Genomic DNA, 17,540 nt, shown 5'->3' with positions numbered 1-17,540 from the left:
GTTTATGTAAGATGTTATTTATACTTTCATGTCTTAATTTCATTTGAATATTTTCGAACATATTTCAACTAAGGGCACTAAACTTTCAAAACACTAAACTTGACACTTTGCAAATATTAAAAAACGCATATTAGTACGATGATAGATAATTTAAAATGGATGATTGTTAGAAATAGAATTAAGTATTATAGGCTTTTACTAATATTAAGTTAAAAAATGGAATTTTAATATGAATTTTCTATGAAACTAATAAGTAATAAAAATGAAAAATTAATAAGTACCTATATAACAGAAAATTAAAGTAAAATTAAAAAATTTAAAATTTTTAATCAAATATTATTAAAAAAATTTATTTAAAATACATGAGCAAATAAATGTGAAAGAAATATAACAAGATAAAATATTTAACGACACCCTGTTATTTAATTATTTCTTCTTTATACATTTTAATATTAGATTTGTTCCATATTCATACATAGTATTCCTATTTCCCATTAAACTATACAAAGTTCTGAAATTCTAAGTATTTATATAAATATAAAATTTATACATGGAGTGCAAGTGATGCAAATTGTAAGTACACATTTTATGTAAGTTAGATATATATGCAGATATATGTATACAATTCTTTCCTATATATGAATATTCAACAGACAATGTTAAATATAATGTAAATGTTACCTACAATGCAAGTGAGTCTCTTCCAATTTAATTTTAATTTTCTTACGCCGTTAATAATAAATTTTCTTTCCGTTGATCCTCTAATTTTAATACTAGAAAATATTTTCTTTAGAAACAAAAGTTTTAAATTTCAAAAATAAATTTTACTGAACTTTTTTATCCTGAGGGAAATCTCTATACTGATGAAAAATAATTTTTTAATTTTAATGTACCTATATAATTGAAATTAATCATCATAAAAACATGCACATACATACATACTTACATTTACATACATATAACGATTGATTATTAATTTCAAAATCAAAACCTTAGTACATAATTTTCTCCTCTATGACGAAACCATTTCCACAATCCGACCAAATTTCCACCGTTCTAGAGCTAAACCTCTTTCCATACAAAAATAATTCTATAATGCACCTAAATTCCGATTTTGTATTGGTCAACTGTTTTCTGTCACTTGACTAATAGAGTCCTTAACTGTTTACATAGTCTATGCTACTTAGACCTGATGACAGTTTCGATACAATAAATTGGGAGCCTATGCAAGGACGAACCGGGTAGGCAGTTCAATTCCTGGCCAAGTGCTTACTTCACCTCTCTGTGGTGGCGCCTAGAAACATATTTAATATAAAAAGTATGTTTACTGAAATACTAAGTGCGATATCGAAACTTTTTTCTAAGATCACTGCCAAAATAATAGAAGATACCGGTATTTGTGAAGAGCAACAAGGTTTTAGAAAAAATAAGTCGACAAATCGTAGAAAAAGACATTAAGTTGAACAAACCTGCATTTTTGTTTCATTAACCTCACGAAAGCATTCGACAGAGTTTTACTTGAAGACCTCGTGAATCTTCTTGAAAAAAGAAATGTTAACCATCGAATCATAAGTATTATTAAGGACATCAATACAAATAACAACACCTACATTAAAGTAAATAAGGAAGTCTCTAATCAAGTACCTATTCGCATTCGGTTTTTAAGGCCTATCCTATTTTAAAACATTATAGATGAGATAATTGAAAAGGTGAAGATAGCGGGAAATGGATAAAAATTTATTAACTCAGATATTAAGATGGCATGCTACACAGAAGACGTAATTCCAATTTCAGAAAAACGAGGATGACCTGGAACGACTACTCTTTGCATTCGAAAAACAGGTATCAAATTTTAATATAGAAATATCAAAAGAAAAGCCAAATCTATGGCCATATCAAAAAATCCTTTTAATGCAAGCTGGCAGTTTACGGCAAATATATTGAACAAGTCATATGAAGTTCAAATACCTGGGATGCACCATTACTCTTTCGGTATGAATATAGAAAGTAAAACTCGCATATACAACACATGCATCAGACCAGTGCTGAAATACGGGGTTGAAACCAGGGATGACACCACAAAAACGCAATATATGTCTGACTCCGTCGAAATGCATACTCTGAAGTCAATAACAGCATTCTCCTGTCTTGATCATGTTCGAAATTAAAAAGTGAGAAATATATGTAGTATTCAAGACATCAAAAGCTGGAGCAGAAAAGGAAGAAGAGAGTAGAAGACTCGCGTAGGAAGAATGTCGGTAGAACGAATTGCCCATGTAGCTCTGAAGGGAAGGCTCAATTTAACAAGACTACCAGGACGACCACCAAAAAGATGGCATGAATGCTGGAGATCGGGCTCTATGGAGTCAACTCTTTAAATCTTTTAATGCTATTACAATATTTACATAATCATTATCTAAAATTATATATAACGTTCAATTTTTTAACATCAATATTATAACTATAATTGTAAAACAAATCTTGTAATTTTTTTTCAAAAAAACAGGACATAGTCCTATAATAAAGAAGAAGAAAAAAAAATTTTTTATATTGCGGTTGACGAAGAGGATGGTGGTGGGAGAGGGTAGGTGGATGAAATTTTTCTTTTAAAAAAATAAGTTTCTACTAAAGGTTTATTTGTATATTAAAATATATTAAATTATAATATTAAATCAACAACATTTCTAACAAAAAAAAGGGATCATGATTCCACATTGTTATTTTGAATTTAGGTAAAGATCTATGTGCATATGAAATTTCAGCTTTCTATCTTTAACGGTGTAAAAGTTCTGTAAACATGTACACCAGGCATATCAAACTCATTTATCGTCACGGGCCCTTTTAAAGTTAAAAAAATTTTAAAGCACTAAATTATACTCAAATTTGCATTCATATTTTGTTAGTCGCATCACCCGGAGTGATGGAGTATTATTGAAAAGTACTTGGACTCAAATATATAAGTATGTATTTGATTTATAAAACAGTCGCTGTCCACTTCTCGAAACAAACTAACGTGAAAATTCGGTTCCGACTACATTTTACATATGGCTGTGTATCATTAGTTTGATGTGTGACGAACCCCGGAAAATCTTTACTCTGGTTTCAACACTTTCTTACTGATTTAAATTAATATTTGTAACAAAATTTTACAAATTAAAAATAAGAATTAAATTTCAAAATTTTCAAAAATCATAACGGGCCGCAGTATCAAGAGCTGAGAATATTTAGATTTAATGTATTAATTTTGTTTCCACTTTTTAACTAAATTAACAGTAAAATTTTTGCTTTTTAACTGAAACGAACTATCTTCTATTGCAAAAATTTAAAACTGAGATTAAAATATCCAAAATTCATATTGACTTTAAATCTTTAGGTCATTTCACGGCATCGTGCTAAATTTTAATTTACATATTTTATTAAAAACTAATATGCTTTACTTATACTTTGATGTTGTCAAAAAGATCACATTTATTTTTTAGTTTTAAAAAAAACCTCAAGGATTACTTACTATTTATTAAAATTAAACTGAGTTACTTTTAAATTTTTGTTTTCGGGAGAGGACCTTTTTTAATAAGTTTAGTGATACTTTTTAATAAGTGATTTACGTTATGAATTACAATAACTTGAACTTTTCTTTGTGTATTCAAACATTTCAAAATATAAAAGGGGTAACATCATATTTATGTAAGGCGGAGAAAACATCATTCTAGACCTTGTTGATCGAAAATTTAATTTTGAAATAATTTTAAAATTGTTTAAAATTTTTAAAAATTAATTATTTCAAATTTTAAATTTTAAATCAAGGCTACTGTATACCAGGAAATCTTTCGAACAAACACTTTCGCTCGCTCTGGTATTTTCATATTTAATTTTCAAATAAATACCTACAAAAAATTTGTATTAAAATTTTCTTAAACTTGCTAAAAACTTGATGTGATCAAAATGAGGTTTGTGAATACTCTGCAAGTGTAAACAGGGTCATGAATCATACATGAAATCAAATTATGCATTGTTATTGCAAAGTGTCAAATACAGTATTTGAAAATATATTAAAATACATTTTATTGATACTAGATGTCCTTATAATATCATGTTTTCACCTACTTTCTTAACGAGATTGAAATTAAATTTTAAATATCTTTTTTTTCTTGAAAATTTTAAATTTTCAATTTGAAAATTTAAAATTTTTCTTTTTCTCTCTAATTTTGTAATACATGGTATTTAGTATGTACTATACTATACTAAGTTATACATATTTTTTAAAACTCATTTAATTTAATATATTTAAAAAATTGTTAATTTTGGGTATTGTTTTGTAAATAACTCTTTGAAATCAATGAGTGTTAATAGCTTTTTGGACTTATATATTTTTCATTTTATTGTTGTTGGATGAATGTAATTCAACTAAGTTTTAATTAATACTATAGACTACTTCTGGAAAAATGAAACTTTTATTTTTTGTTTAATAATCATAATAAATAAAATAAAAAGGTAATAGTGAGACGCAGAAAAATATTTTCAAATATATTGTAAATTTAAAACGATTAAAATTTTAAAAAAATGTTTATGTCAAAAATTTGTGATACCCATATCCTGCTTTAATATCTTGCATTAACTTCTAAAATACTTAAGGAATTCAATTTTACTTTCTCCAAACTGTGCTAAAATTAAAAAAAGTAAAGTTATCGTGATATTTTAATTTTGGTATATTTTGAAATTTTGGGCTAATTTTTTATTAATTTGTAAGATTTTTTATTACATCATTTATCACATCATTTTTTTATAAAATACATATATTCACCTTTATTTCATTTAGAAAAAAGTTGCTTCAAATTCATCGAAAAATATTTCCAAAAACTCCAGAAATTTCATTACAAAAGTAGTTTGAATAATTGCCGTTTTTAGCGCTAGCTATATACGAACTAGAACTTTTTGAAATTTAGTTCTCATATCTGACACTAATAAGCGCTAAACAACGCCAAAATTTTGCGTGTGTGTTCACCATAAAATTGTCATTCTCTATAAAATAAAAAAAAATTTATTGCAAATTCTGAAAACTTCAAAATACTTTAAATAGTTTTTTTTTTTTGAATACATACGTAAATCTAATAAGGATTTTATAAAAATTTTGAAATAAAGCATTTGAATTAATAAAAAGTATAAATTGTTAAATAATTCGCACTGCTGGCAAGTGTGAGAATTTCTGTGTCAAAGCCAAAGGTGTCGTAGTTACAAATTGGTGTTTGTTTTGAATATTTTTGGCAATTATTTTAAATATAGATTAAATTGAAATTTGTAATGAGGTTTCTTGCTTTTACCTGACTCGCAGTACATCCCTTTTATAAGAATGTCGGGTGGAAGAGAATCAAGTGTTACGAATAATTCCAATGGTATAAATAATCATAATAGCAACAATAATTCTATTAAATCAAGAGGAAGGCCGGCTAAGAAGCCTGCCACTTGCACATGGTGTGGAGAAGGGAAAACTCCTTTAATATACGTATTTCCAACACAAAATGGTAAAAAGGAATTTTGTTCAGAAAATTGTATTGCCGAATTCAGAAAGGCTTACAGTAAAGGTGCATGTACCCAATGCGATAATGTAATACGTGGTGATGCCCCGTGTAAAGAGTTTTGTTCAACATTTTGCCAAAATAAATATCAAAAACGAAACGGAACACACTCGAATCGACAATCAATGAATAATAATAATTCCAAAGAACAGGAAAGAAATCGAAACAGCCCCGCAACAACGCCAACTGGACCATTTCAATATGAAAGTTTTCATGTTTTTGATTGGGATGCATATCTGAAGGTAAATCAATGCAATAACTATAAAAAAACTAAATTACAAAGTAGAATTAATAGAAGAAAATGTATAAGTATGTACAAAAAAGTAAAAAAAAATATTCAAATGTATTATTTATGTACATACCTACACATAATTGATACAGATAGAAATTTTAATGTAAAAGAAAAATTTGTATTAAGCTTTTGATTCCTTTGCAGAAAACTCAAAGTGTTGCTGCTCCTTCGGAATGTTTTAAACAAGCATCCAATCCCCCGCAAAATGATTTCAAAATTGGTATGAAATTAGAAGCGCTAGACCCACGAAATTTTACATCAACTTGCATAGCAACTGTTGTTGGGGTTTTAGGGTCTAGATTAAGGTTACGTTTAGATGGTAGTGATAGTCAAAATGATTTTTGGCGCTTAGTTGATTCTAATGAAATTCATCCAATTGGGCATTGTGAAAAAAATAATGGAATGCTTCAACCTCCGTTAGGCTTTAGAATGAATGCAAGTAGTTGGCCAACATTTCTAGTAAAAACATTATCAGGAGCAAAAATTGCACCAGAGGAAATATTTATGAAAGAACCGGAAGGTCCTGATAAAAATTTATTCAAAGTTGGACAAAAATTGGAAGCAGTTGACAAAAAGAATCCTCAGCTGATTTGTTGTGCGACTGTCGATGCTGTGAAAGATAATATGATACATGTTACATTTGATGGTTGGCGAGGGGCTTTTGATTATTGGTGTGAATACCATTCTAGAGATATATTTCCTTGTGGTTGGTGCGCTAGAAGCTGTCACCCAATGCAACCACCTAGATCTATGCAACCACATCGGTCATCGCGTCAATCATACGCTCTTATAGAAGAGTGTGATATGAAACCAGCAAATCCAGTAACAGCTCATTTTCATATGAAATGTAATGGTGGACCTTTAGTAAATACGTCACGTTTACCCTCAAAGGTTACCGGACCAACACATCAAACTTTAGCAAAATTATGTATACAAGAAATTTTAGCTGCAAGCACAGATACGTCGCAAGTTTCGCCTTTGCTGTATGCATTAGAAGGTGAAGTTCATATAGTGACAGCTGCTGGCAAAAATTTTACTGTAATGTTTGTTCTTTCGTTAAATTTTTAAGGTTTTAACTAAATATATTTTTAGGTAAAAATTCCCCCTCATCAAATGAAAGATGACAAAGGATTTTCGACATTTTTGGAAAATTTATGCACATCATGTCGATCATGTCCTAATTTAATATCCTTAGAACCAGAACCAGATCAATGTGAAAAGTGTTTAAAATCGGCTATGAAAAGATCTATTAAATCAGAAACTCCACCACCTGTACAAATCAAGAAATGTAAATCGCCATCTGTTGATCGTGATGAACCAGCTACTTCTACGACGCAAAATAATGTTGAGGACGTTAATTTAAAAGGTAAGTTATTTTTATTTTTATAGTATTCGAAATAAATAGAAAATAAATTTTTAGAAGACGAGTTGCCTTCATCAAATGAATTTTCAACAACAGATGTTTCGCCTCCAATTAATAATTTAAGCGAAGTTCCGAATTCAACGACACCTCATATATCATCTGCAGCTAATGCAGCTGCTTCAATGCCATGTAGTTCCACAATTGTAACAGCATCATCGGAATCCACATCTTCTTCTACATCATCATCATCGTCGTCGTCATCTACATCTTCTTCCTCATCAGCATCTGTATCAACATTATCATCAACTGTGACAGTAAACAATGTAGCCACATCTTCTAACAATTCAGTACCTTTCTTAAAATCAACTCCAAATGATTGGAGTATAGAAGAAGTTATTCAATTTATAGCAATAAATGATCCTTTACTGGCTGTCCATGCAGATTTGTTTAGGAAACATGTAAGTAGTTTATTTTCAAGTATTTGTATTTTCACTATGGGGAAACTCTTAAAAGAGCGAATCACTTAATTGAAAGCTATGAAATAATTTATATTCAAAAGAAAATCAAAAATTTATTCAATGTTTGTATACAGATTTATTCTGTTTTTAATTTTAATGCAAATTCATTACAATATTACGGATAACTAATCAGATACACATCCTATTTTTAATTCAATATAACTTTGTAAATTTCCAAATGCAATTTTATAAGCAAAACAACTAAAACGTGAAGGGACAAAAACATGAAATTTGCCTAGGGATGCTTGAATCTTTTCTTATAAATTTATGATAATTACAACTTAGCTTTAAATTGTGACCATTCATTTGATGTAAGTAAATTTCCGGCAGCAAAAATATTTTTTGGATCTAATTTTCTTTTTGCTGCTTTATACAATTCAATTCCGGTTTCTGATACAGTTTCCTTATACCATTTACTACGCAATTTACCAACACCATGGTGGTGTGATATCGATCCACCACAAGCAAGAATTTCATCACGAGCATTATTTTCAATTTGTTCAGTTATTTCTACTGGGTTTGGAATGTCTGAAAATCTAAATGCAAAATAAAAATAAATACAACATCCAGTATCATAAGTTTGTGTCACGCGACATGAAACCAAATAGTGAGAAATCTTTTGTTTCTCACAATCCTAAAAGAAATTTTTAATTTTTAACAACGTGAAAAAGAATTTTATGATTACTTACGAAAGCTATTCTTGCTTTAACATTTCGACATAAAGTGCTACATCGATCCCACGGAACTGATGTCTCAAATGATTCAGCAACAATATCATTACTAAGAGCAAAATCCTGTGAATTAAATAAAAGTTAGAAATATTACATTCCTAAAATTTCGTGCAATTTTTTTACTCTGATATATGCTATAACAAAAGTTAAGATATATCCACGTTCACCATTTTGTCCTCCAGCAGCGAATCCGTTATATTTTTTGGCAATTTCATATATAAGAGTTTCTTGGCGTTTAACATCCTCGCTTTCACCTTCAAATAAAAGTGTCGCAGCACATATTTGAGTTAAATCTAAACCTTTTACTCGTGTAATGTATGTTTTCTTTACACTATCAAAAAAACTACCAACCCATCCCTTAGCTTCTTTTAAGCTTTGTCCTAGTATAAATTGCTCATTATCCATTAATCGTACACTAGCTGGCTGACAACGTCTTTCAGCTACCTCTCTCATAAACTTAATTCCATCTTCAAAATTTGGGAATACCAAAGAACCATATCGTTTAACCGGTGGTAATGGTCTAACTTTCAATATCACCTTTGTAACAACACCTAAGGTACCTTCAGAACCTAAAACTATATGGTTAAAATCTGGACCGCAAGAAATCCTTGGCGCTGAAGTTTCTTTGTCTAACACACCAACTGGAGTTACTAGCGTAACTTTTACTAAAAGATCTTCGATATTCCCATAAATATTTTTTTTCATACCCGATGCCCTGGTTGCAACCCAACCACCCAAAGTAGAAAATTCATAGCTATCAGGTTCGTGACCAACAGTTAATCCATTTTTTTGTAATTCTTTTTCTAAATCTTGTCCAACAATACCTGCTTCAAAACATACAGTTAAATTTTTGCGATTTAACCACAGCATTTTATTCATTTGCGATGTATCCACAACACAAATCATTCGTTTTTCATTTTGTGGGCATGTAACTGATCCTGAAACAGATGTACCACCCCCAAACGGGATAATTACTACATTATAATTTTGCGCGCAATCTACAATTTTTTTGACATTATCATGGCATGTGGGCCATACTATTAAATCTGGAATTCTTTTATATTCGTTATTCCATAACATATAAATGTCTTGTAAAGTTTGTCCGTGACATCGAATTAAACGATCCAGCCCATCAATGGAATATGAGAAGTTGCATTTCTTAATTTCGGCTAAAAATTGTTCATTAATGATAGGTTCAGGGAATACTGTTGGTAAATTTGGTAATTTTAAATTATTTTCAATTTTGATATTAAATGTTTTAAAAACCCATTCTGTAAAATAAGGTAGCGATGATCCATTTAATTCATACCTAAAAAAAATGGAAAATAAAAACATATTTTAGGAAAACTTAAAAGCAAAACACCCTTGTTTTAAAAAAGAATTTGTATTAGATTTTTAAAGACTTTTAAACTTACTTATCACCTCGAAAACATATTAAATTGTTTTTGGCATAAAACATTGAGTCATTGTAGCCCCAGCCATACCATTTAAGTGCATCTTGCCTGCAATTAAGAAAATATTAATGTTCTTACAAATATAAAATTTAATTGTTATTTTTTTGATGCAACTAGAGATAAAGACTTTAAATACATTAGCAAGATTAGAACTGTGTTTTTTAAAACTTCTTATATTAAATATGAAGTTCTTCAAATTATTGAAACCGTCTTTAAAATTAATATTGATTTAGTAGAGCGAAATTTTTGTTTCGTTTTATTTTCACGTTCCGAGAAAATGAAATTGTATGAAATTGCAAAAACTTTTTAAAGCTCTAACGTGTGCATATACATAAATTAAAAAAGAATAAAAATATGGTTATTATATTATATATAACATTTCTTAAACTTTAGTTGTTTTATTTACAATAAAAAATTTTACTATTTGACTTAAATCTAATTACAATATTGGTTAATAATTATTAAAATAAATGATTATGTATTGATAATTGTGAGTTTATTGTTATAGTACAACTGATTTGGTATTTTTTTTACCCTTGATTTAAAATGAAAAACAAGTTTCTCATTAAAATTTTTAAAAGTAACAAAAGGAAAGAAAACAAAAAAAAAAGAAATAAGGAAACACGATAGCATTTTTAAAGTAATAATTAAATATTCAGTGTAGTTTAGAAATTATAAAACAGAACGGAAAGTTCTCATAATTAGAATTGGGTCACCCATACATTTGCCGTGCGTTTATCCTTAAAAAAGACAAAGCAAAAATGTGTATACAATAATTGTTATGGGTTTTTATGCATTAATATATTATATATTTATATTATACATTTTGCCCAAACTTTAGTATATGTATAAATATTTTTCATTAATTTTTTCCAGTTAAATTTTTTTCAAACCGGAAAATGTAAATTTATGAGCCATTAAATTAAATACCTTCAGCTTTATAATGAATAATAAATCGACGAATATCTCATTGTATTTAAAAATTCATGAATTTTATTTCATTTTGATATTAAATGTTTTTTAATTTTAATTCTATTTCATTACAAATTATAATTTACCTCTTCTTTGGAATTACACTTTCAATATTCTTTGACATTCTCTGATCTAAGATTGAAGTAGAATTTGAACATTGATTTTGTATAGGAAATTGTTGCAACAGTGACATACTTGTACTATTATAATATCTATTTATATTCTATTGAAGTTCAATTTTAATAGAATGTACTAAATGTGCGAAGGAGCGAAACTTGTATCTTATAAGGCTTAGAATACTTCCTTAATGTTTTATTGGGAGTTTATTAATATTTATTCGCTTTATAAAATTTATAACATATATAATTTTTTAAGAATTAAATATATTCACAGTTTTTCTCTTCTATTTGCTTTCGTTATGACGCTTTCTACGGATACCAGTGAATTGTCATTTGCTATTCTTCTCTTAGTTTTCTTTCATATTTTTCTTTTTTTTTTGTACAAATCGATTTTTTTATTTCAAAATTTACTTTTGTTCTTTTTCAATTGTTTTAGTTTTTTATATTCTATTCTATTTTATTTACGTAAATTTGCAGAGTTTTTCCCAATTTTATCGTTTATAATTAATATAAAATAAAAACTCAGGTTGAAACATATAAAATTTTTATATTTTGTTATAAAATTTAAAAAATTCTTAGCTTATTAAAATTTTGAAGAAAGAGGAGAAAACAATTTTTATTATGACACGGTTATAAAGAGTGAAATATGCGGCGCGAATATTTTGATCTAAAAATTGACTGACTAATATTTTGAATAATGGTAACAGCAGCAATCTACAAACTGAATTAGTACGATATAAATTTGAATGACAGTTTTTAAAATAAAAGAGAAAAAATAAAAAAAAATGGATTTTCTCTCAATATTTCCTTTTTTTGCTCTTCTAAATTTTATGAGAATTTTCGTTTCTGATAACGGCCAGAAAGAAAAAACCAAAATAAAAATTAGAAAAATTTTATTTTTAGTTTGATCAAATTTATCATAAGATAAAATGATATACCAATAGAATAGGTCAAAAGCATAGGGTATGAAAACTTTTAAATTTTCCTAAAATTCGCCTGTTTACTCACTGGATGAGAAAAAAGTGAGTGCATTTTATGTCTATCTAAAAAAAAATAGTTGTTATGGTTACGTACATTTTTTCCCCATCCTCAGAAATTAGATACAACAAATTTTAATTTAGTCTAAGAAAACGGTACGAATTTATGATGCAATTAATTTGCAAGCATGTTATTCTTTATTTAAAATTTGGTGGAAAAAAAAAACAAACCTTTGAAATCCTGAAAGATACGGATAGCTTAATACCTACCATAACATTAAATATGATGAAATTTGTGAAAATGAATCAGTCACAAAAGTCTGCGTACCAAAAGGAAAATTAAAAAAAAATTCTTTTTTAACAAAAAATTAAAATTTTTCTAACTTTTATACTGTTAAATAAATTCATAACTCTTTTTAAACTAAATGCAAATACAAGTTCAGTGCATCGATTTTAGCGTATATTATAAACGATTAATAAACTATATATAGTACAGAATATTTAAGAATGTAGATTTATAAAAAGGGGAAAACATACTCATGCGCTTTAACCGCCCGGTATAAAACAGAACAAAAAAAAATAAAACAAAATGTGGAAAATGTGGTGATAACCATTTCGACTAGACTGTAAATGAATAGAGAAGCAGCACGTTTTTAACATAATTTTTTTATTAATTCTGTTTTTGATTTTTTTAAAGGTAAATTTTCTATTATAGAACAACTATTTCATATTGAATCTATTGTAGATATATTTTTTTGCTTTTTGTTTTGTTGCTGCCGCTGGGGTTCAGAATAATATTAAAAACATTTTTACCATTGCATTGAAATATACTTACTTACCTACCTATCTATATATCTATTGACTCTGATAAACGCTTGTTAACATCAAAATCTAGATATTTACTTTAGGGGTAGATTTGATAACATTTTACAAAAACTCATAAAATATTTGTGTACGTATGTAATTTTTACATACATGCACAATATCTATGTATATAAATAAATTTATTTGTAGATTATACATACTTTTTTAGAGAGTTAAATGGTTTTTTTTTTTTTTTAAACAATTAATTTACTTTTTTATGATTTAAGTGTATTTAAAATAGAACAATTATATTAGCATGTATGTGTATGTTTTTAATGAATGAAAATAAGAGTAATTTAAAATTTGAAACATTTGTTTATAGAAGCGGATTGGCATCGAAAGCGGCGGAAGATAGATTTTTTCTTTGAATTTGCTTTTTGATCTTAATTTTCTTCATCTGAAAATTTCATCATTTTGCTGTCTACATTCTGTTTAAGTACTTAATCTTTTATTTTAAATATCATTTAAAACATCTCGTTAAGTTAATTAATAATTATTATTTAATTATTACATTTGATTATTCAATGCTTAAGTCATAGCTGGAGCAAGAATTTTCGTTTCTAAAGTTGGAAAAATTATTGTAAAAGTTTAGTAAACGGTCATTTAAAAACTATTCAAAATTATTTGAATTCAAGAAGTTAATTCATATTTTAGTTTCTTCATTACATTTAAATGCCTTATCTTCTTGCATGGAGCCTGTTTGAAAAGTAGTTCCGGTTGGTAGTGTTTTAATCCATTGCTAATAAATTACATATCGAAATTTAAATAACAATGTTATTTTGTTTTTACTTCTTTTGAACAAAACTAGATAAAAGTGAACCAACCTTTTTATTACTCAATTTAAATTTATCTGACTTTTTTTGAGTTATACAGAAATTTAATGTTTAAAATTTAACACTCTCCAAGCGATTGTGGAATATTGTGAATTACTACGTAATTGATCTATTAATTTTTCTTTGAAAAATTAGTTTTAATTTTTTTGTTGTTTAATTTCTAATTTAATTAAAAAGCAGAAGAAATTAAAAACAAAAAGAAGATATAGAATTAGATTTTACAAAGTCTAGAATTTTAATTAAAATTTTATAAAGTAAATTGTCTCTCATTTTTGATTAATTTTAATCGATTTAACATTTTTAATTTCAGGAAATTGATGGCAAAGCGTTACTGTTACTTAATTCAGATATGATGATGAAATATATGGGTCTTAAATTGGGGCCAGCCTTAAAAATTTGCAATTTAGTAAATAAGATAAAAGGACGACGTAATAATTTATCTCTGTAAATAACAAATAAAAAACAAAAAAAATATGTGTATATTAATATATATACAAGTTATATATATATAAATATATATATCTCAATATATATACATATATATATATATATATATACGAAATATATACATTTATGTTATATAAAAGTATGTATATAAGCAAATATTTAAGTATCTATGAGTTATATAAAATACATGTAATGAAATCAGGTTTAATTAATTTAAAAAAAAAAACTTAACAAATAGGTTATAAAAAAATTGGATTACAAAAAAAAAAGAAAAAAAAATATAACCAAAAAAGGCTACATAAGATAGACTTATAAAAAAATTGTTAGGGAATTTTTAAATCCTTAATAAACCCTTTTTGAGAGACACTTTAATTTATACAGTTGTGCTCAATTGATTAAGGCCACGAAAATCCAGTTTAAAAACGTTTAAAAGTGTTATACAATTTAATTTGTCTGCAATTGTACTAAGGCATGAAATTAAAGTTACTAATTACATCTAAACCTCAATAAAGATTTGAAATATTTGTTTTGCAAAATTTGTTTCGGTTTTACTTGAATTATTATGCAAGTTATTTTTTTGTGATTAAAATTTTTTTCAAATCCATATTGTTCAGTACTAGAACGTTAAATTTTAAATTTGACAAGTGTTTGTACACATTAGCAAACAATTTTGAATTGTATGATATTTTTGAATATCATTGAACATCATAATATTAATGGTTTTTTTTAACTATTTTTTACCTTAAGATTTGGGTATGACCATATTTTGCATAAAATTATAATTTATTTCTATAAATATATTTACAATTTCGAAGCAGCAACATACTTCTTGAAATTTCAATGATCTTATGATTTGACAAAACATTTTAACCATATGATTGTTGTGTTTACAATTCTTGCAATCAAATATCGTCAAAAAATTATTTACAGAAGAGGTTTGCATTGCATGCATTATTTGCGTAATTATATTCAAATGCAAATTTAATGAAGTTTGTCTTAAATTTTAAAGATAAAAAATCCTGATCGAAATTATTCTTTTTTAGTAAAACTACGAGTAGTCTTTTAAATTTTTAATAAACAAGGTCCAATATTCATATTTTCAAGATATTTACATACGTTATAAGTTTCAAAAATTTTCAAAGTCTAAGTTTTCATGTAAATTCAAGAATGTAACAAACCTTCTTCATAAAAACATTAACATAAATGCAATTATATAAAATGACCAAAAAATATCATTGTAAACTTGTGTCCAAATTTTTATTGCTTGCAAAAGAAGTTTTTAATTTTTTGACTTTTGCAGCATACTCATTAAATTTTCGAAAAGTACCTTCTAATTGTAGAAAATTATTTAACTTAGATTTTTTAACGTTGAAGCTTAACAAAATCCATTTCATCACACCGCATATATAAATATTAAATATAAAATTTTTTAAAGTCAGTTTGAACAATTCCGTTTCTTATAATATAATATTTTCCGTATTACTTATATTTATTATGCATTTAAGTTACAAAATATGTGATTTACAAAAAATTCCGAAAATTATTATTTAAAAACAAAAAACAAAGAAATTTTGATGAAAGCTAAAAAATTTAAGAAATTAAAAATTGTAAATTATAAATTGAAATTAAATTGTATATTTCATGCAAAATATAAATTAAATTTTAAAATTGAATTCCTTTGTAAAATAAAAATCCTCTTAAAATAATATTAAAAAAAATATATTTGATAAAACTTTTTTTTAAAAAATGTTGAATTTTTTTTATTTTTCGTTTTTTAGAAACGAATAATTTTTTTTTCTCTTATAATTTTCTTGATCATGTTTAAAATGAAAAAGGATAACGTTTCGAAGAAAGCTATAACTATTTTAATTTCCTTTTTATTTTAATTTGTTATTGTTGTGATAAATTGTCGCCCTGTATTGTATTGTGTATAAATTTAATATAAATATTTAAAAAGAAAACATTCAATAAGGACTATAATAAGTTTTTTTTCAATTTCCAAGTATTCATCTAAATTGTTTCAAAAATAATCAGAAAAATATACGTTAATAAATTATATAAGCAGTGATATAACATTTCAAGCAATTTTCAAACTCATATTTACAATTTTTGTTAAATTGTCATGTTTAATAATCATAATATGCAGTTTATTTTATTCGTTTTAGAAATTATTTTATGATTTCTTCCCAAATTTTATCTCATTCAACAAAATTATTATAATTTTATTTAATCAAAAAGTATCTGAGCTCTATATCACTGCTTCTTTGTCTTTGAGAACAGATATATCCCGAAAAAACCTTTGCAAACAAAAATTATATTTCCATTTTTAGAATTCTAAGCTTTTATATTTAGTGAAATCAGAGTTATATAATTTTAGTTTTAAATGTAATTAATGAACTGATTTTTTTTTTAATTTTTAATATATCAATATGTATATGAACACAAACTATTAATTATTAATTGTATATTTAATTTTTTTAACAAATATACAATGTATGCAAGAAAATTATAATGTAACAAGATGTTAACTACAAATGTATTTAATATATAGAAAAACAAAATAGGAGAAAATCAGGTTTAAAAAATTTAAATCAAAAATAGATTTATTTTCATGATTCAACTATTTTTTTTTTAAGAAATTACAAAAGTGAAAATCACATTATATTTCTTTACTTTTAACTTTAGAGTATTTAAAAATTACATATTTCGATTTTTTACTCATTTCTATAAATTGCACATATTAATTTATTAAAATTTCGTTTCTTAAAAATGCTCATGTTTTGAAATAAAATATTCCAAATTAGTAAAATTCGGATTTGTAATAACCTCAATCACATGTTGTAATTTCTTTTGAAAAATCAAAAACCATTTTATTAAATATATAAAAATAATTATAAAAGAACAAATTATGAAATGAAAATAAAAAAAAATTTTATTGTTTTATTTAAGACAAACTAGAATTAGAATTGGAAAATTAAATAATGAACTTAGAAGAACTTTAAAATATTCAAAAATAGCTAAATCATGCATTTTATAACATATAAAGTAGTAGTGATTCGTCAAAACACAAAATTCAAAATTAATATTATTTTTGAAAAGTTATATGTATAATGTATATGTACATGATGTATATCAAAATATTTAATAATTTTATACAGTATATAAACATCCTTAAATACATAATACATAATATTACATAATATTTTCAACATGTTATTGTATGATATTCTTTTTTTTATTTTATAAGTACATATATTTATTTAAAGGATATAATATATTATAGAGAATCAGAATTTATGAAATTAAAAAGGAAAAAAAATAATAAAGGAAAATTTGTAGTATTACATACATTTTATAGTAAAAATGCCACATTTATAGTAAAATCAAATTAACTTTT

The 17,540-nt window shown here is 25.9% G+C and overlaps 2 protein-coding genes across 4 annotated transcripts; one reads left to right on the top strand and one right to left on the bottom strand.

Moving 5' to 3' along the window:
- The first annotated feature begins 5,050 nt into the window (after nt 1-5,050).
- LOC129609677 (polycomb protein Scm) lies at nt 5,051-15,223 on the top strand. 2 transcript variants are annotated; one of them, XM_055521770.1, is made up of 5 exons: nt 5,051-5,815; nt 6,010-6,903; nt 6,958-7,231; nt 7,289-7,686; nt 14,007-15,223. In XM_055521770.1, the coding sequence occupies exons 1-5, from the start codon at nt 5,348-5,350 to the stop codon at nt 14,142-14,144; spliced, it is 2,172 nt and encodes a 723-aa protein (XP_055377745.1). In that variant the 5' UTR covers nt 5,051-5,347; the 3' UTR covers nt 14,145-15,223. The 2 variants fall into 2 exon arrangements, with proteins under 2 accessions (XP_055377745.1, XP_055377744.1); XM_055521769.1 differs by having other exon boundaries at nt 7,286-7,686.
- Nucleotides 7,822-12,360, bottom strand: LOC129609678 (alkyldihydroxyacetonephosphate synthase). 2 transcript variants are annotated; one of them, XM_055521772.1, is made up of 5 exons: nt 12,270-12,360; nt 9,893-9,979; nt 8,601-9,786; nt 8,436-8,540; nt 7,822-8,380 (listed from the first exon to the last, which is right to left on the bottom strand). In XM_055521772.1, exons 1-5 carry the CDS (start codon nt 12,275-12,277, stop codon nt 8,021-8,023), a joined length of 1,746 nt encoding a protein of 581 aa, XP_055377747.1. In that variant the 5' UTR covers nt 12,278-12,360; the 3' UTR covers nt 7,822-8,020. The 2 variants fall into 2 exon arrangements, with proteins under 2 accessions (XP_055377747.1, XP_055377746.1); XM_055521771.1 differs by lacking the exon at nt 12,270-12,360 and adding an exon at nt 10,990-11,690.
- Nucleotides 15,224-17,540: the final 2,317 nt, after the last annotated feature.

This window comes from Condylostylus longicornis, unplaced genomic scaffold (genome assembly GCF_029603195.1).
Source record: "Condylostylus longicornis isolate FDR11 unplaced genomic scaffold, ASM2960319v2 ptg000040l, whole genome shotgun sequence".
Taxonomy (NCBI): domain Eukaryota; kingdom Metazoa; phylum Arthropoda; class Insecta; order Diptera; family Dolichopodidae; genus Condylostylus; species Condylostylus longicornis.
This window is presented reverse-complemented; position numbering and strand designations above follow the sequence as displayed.